We start from the raw sequence: 2,175 nt of genomic DNA on the forward strand, positions 1-2,175 counted from the left end.
TTGTGTTTCGCGCGCTCATATGACCTTAGCAGTTGCGAGCGCCGTAAAACCTTATACTACTACTACTACTACAATTTTGTGATTTGTGCACATTTGACTGTCCGTTTGTCTCGTAAATTATAGGCAACTTCTGTAGCCCTCACTCCCTAATGCCCTAACCCCCCCTCTCTTTCTACTCTCAGCCTTGCAGTGAGTCTGAGCAGAAATACAAAGAAGATCAGTGCGCAGCGACCAACGACCAGGCTATGGGCAACAACAAATACCAGTGGATTTCCTTCTCAGTCAGTGGTAAGGAAACATATTTGAACAATGAAGACCTGAGAACAGCAACACGTTTAAGTCACATATTCCTAAAAATAGAGTTCTGCAAATCATTCGAAAGCGGCGGCAAAGAGTTATCTATTGATAGTAGTGAAGAAGTGTTATTCTACTCCTACGCTGAGATATTTTTGTTTGTTTTAGTAGAGGTTTTACGGCGCTCACAACTGCATAAGGTCATATGAGCGTCAAATATTCTTGTTGAAAGATGCAAAACGTAAGTGCTACAACAAAGTCAAGTCCAGAAAAGTCTATTTTAACCCTCTTATCGGAACTTACTTGTATGTGTTTCACGAATGAGGTTTTTGCTCATTTTCTAGAAATAATCTGAATATGACTTGACCTTGGTGTTGTTTTAGGTCTTCAATTATATTTAATATGCGCTTGTGGTCTTCTTCTTGATATCTTCATGAATGTTTAAATTCTCTTTTTAATTTAAGACTTGGGAATTGCACGTTTGTTGCGTCTTGGTAAGATCAGGTGCTCGTTATGAAGATCGAAGAAAACGGCATATATTTTTTCGATGTACTTTAGATCAACAACTTTTATTTGCGTTTAAAACACATGTCTATGTGGCTTTTATTGAAATAAAGTTGATCACAGCCACAACGAATCTAAAGTGTGCCGTTTTCAAGAACACCCAAGCTTTGGAAGTCACCAAACGTGGACGGCCATTTTCTCGCTAATTTTGTCTCTGACGCCAAACAACCCCCTCTTCCTTCAATTGCAAATATTTTGACGTCCATTCAAAATACTACAGTGTTGTTTTTTCCTCAGAAGTAAGACACATAAACAGGCATGGAGATGATATATAAATGACATTACTTCATATTCCCCAAAATTGACGTGCGCCTGACTTCCCTGTGTAGAAGAGAACAGCAGTTATCCTAGTGAAGTACACGTCTTGGACAGTGTCTTTACTTTACCTTTTACTTTTTTCTTTTTGTCTTTTACTTTTTATCTTTTACTTTTTACATTAACATTTTCGTCTTGTATTGCCGTTAAGCATCGAGGGGAGATGCAGTTTTCAATGGTAGGCCAGCTCCGCAGCTCTTTAAACTCGGATTGTATTATTTCTCAGGGTTTCCTTTACTCCCTCAATCTACCTTTTATCGCGCCCTTTCTCTTCTTCTTTAGCCTGAGTACTTGTCGTTATAGGCTCTCGAGGCTGGCTGGCTAGATGACATACGTAACAGGCGACGATCCCATTTTATTCTATGTCTTTCTATAGAAGTCAGGCATGAATCAGTGCCAGTAGCTGCTCTCACTTCTTCATTTCTCAGTTTGTCTCGTCTTGTGATGTTAAAGACGATGTCATTATGATATAGAAATCATGGAGGGAAGTAATGGATTGGAAAGGTGACTTTTTTTGAGAGGTGGCCATTTAGCAGGTCCTAATGTACGCACGCTCATAATAATATAACCATATGCAGATGAAAGCACGTAAAACACATACCAAAACAAACAATCAATTGTACGAAAACCATACAAATAAACCAGCAGCAAAGTATTTGACTCAATACGGTTGTGTCAGGCGCATGCAATTTTGGGCATATAGAATTATTGATATATTCATTTTCCCCCCTTTTTCGAAGAATAAATTATACCTATCTGATCTACCGAAGCCCAGATAGGAGTGCGATTGAATATATTTTTTTTAATTAGCTAGAAAATGGAGGCCAAAGTTAGGTGAATTCTTAACTCTCTGAGTGTCGTTTGAAACTTTGAATATAATAATATATTTGTGTGCCTTTGATCAGTGTTTTTCAGTAAAACTCACACACAATAATTTCTTCAATGCACTTGAAGGGTATTGAGCTACCCCCCCCCAAAAAAAAATAATTAAAAAAAAATAAA

At 37.9% G+C, this 2,175-nt stretch overlaps 1 protein-coding gene across 1 annotated transcript in view; it reads left to right on the top strand.

Annotated features, from left to right (window-relative positions):
• LOC101855232 (A disintegrin and metalloproteinase with thrombospondin motifs 12) overlaps positions 1-2,175 on the top strand; it is a gene marked incomplete in the record, with an annotated part of 29,129 nt that overhangs the window by 6,668 nt on the left and 20,286 nt on the right. The window contains 1 exon segment of the mRNA XM_013091451.2: positions 183-288. Within this exon segment, the coding sequence (XP_012946905.1) occupies positions 183-288 (106 nt within the window).

Source organism: Aplysia californica, unplaced genomic scaffold, assembly GCF_000002075.1.
Source record: "Aplysia californica isolate F4 #8 unplaced genomic scaffold, AplCal3.0 scaffold00036, whole genome shotgun sequence".
Taxonomy (NCBI): Eukaryota; Metazoa; Mollusca; class Gastropoda; order Aplysiida; family Aplysiidae; genus Aplysia; species Aplysia californica.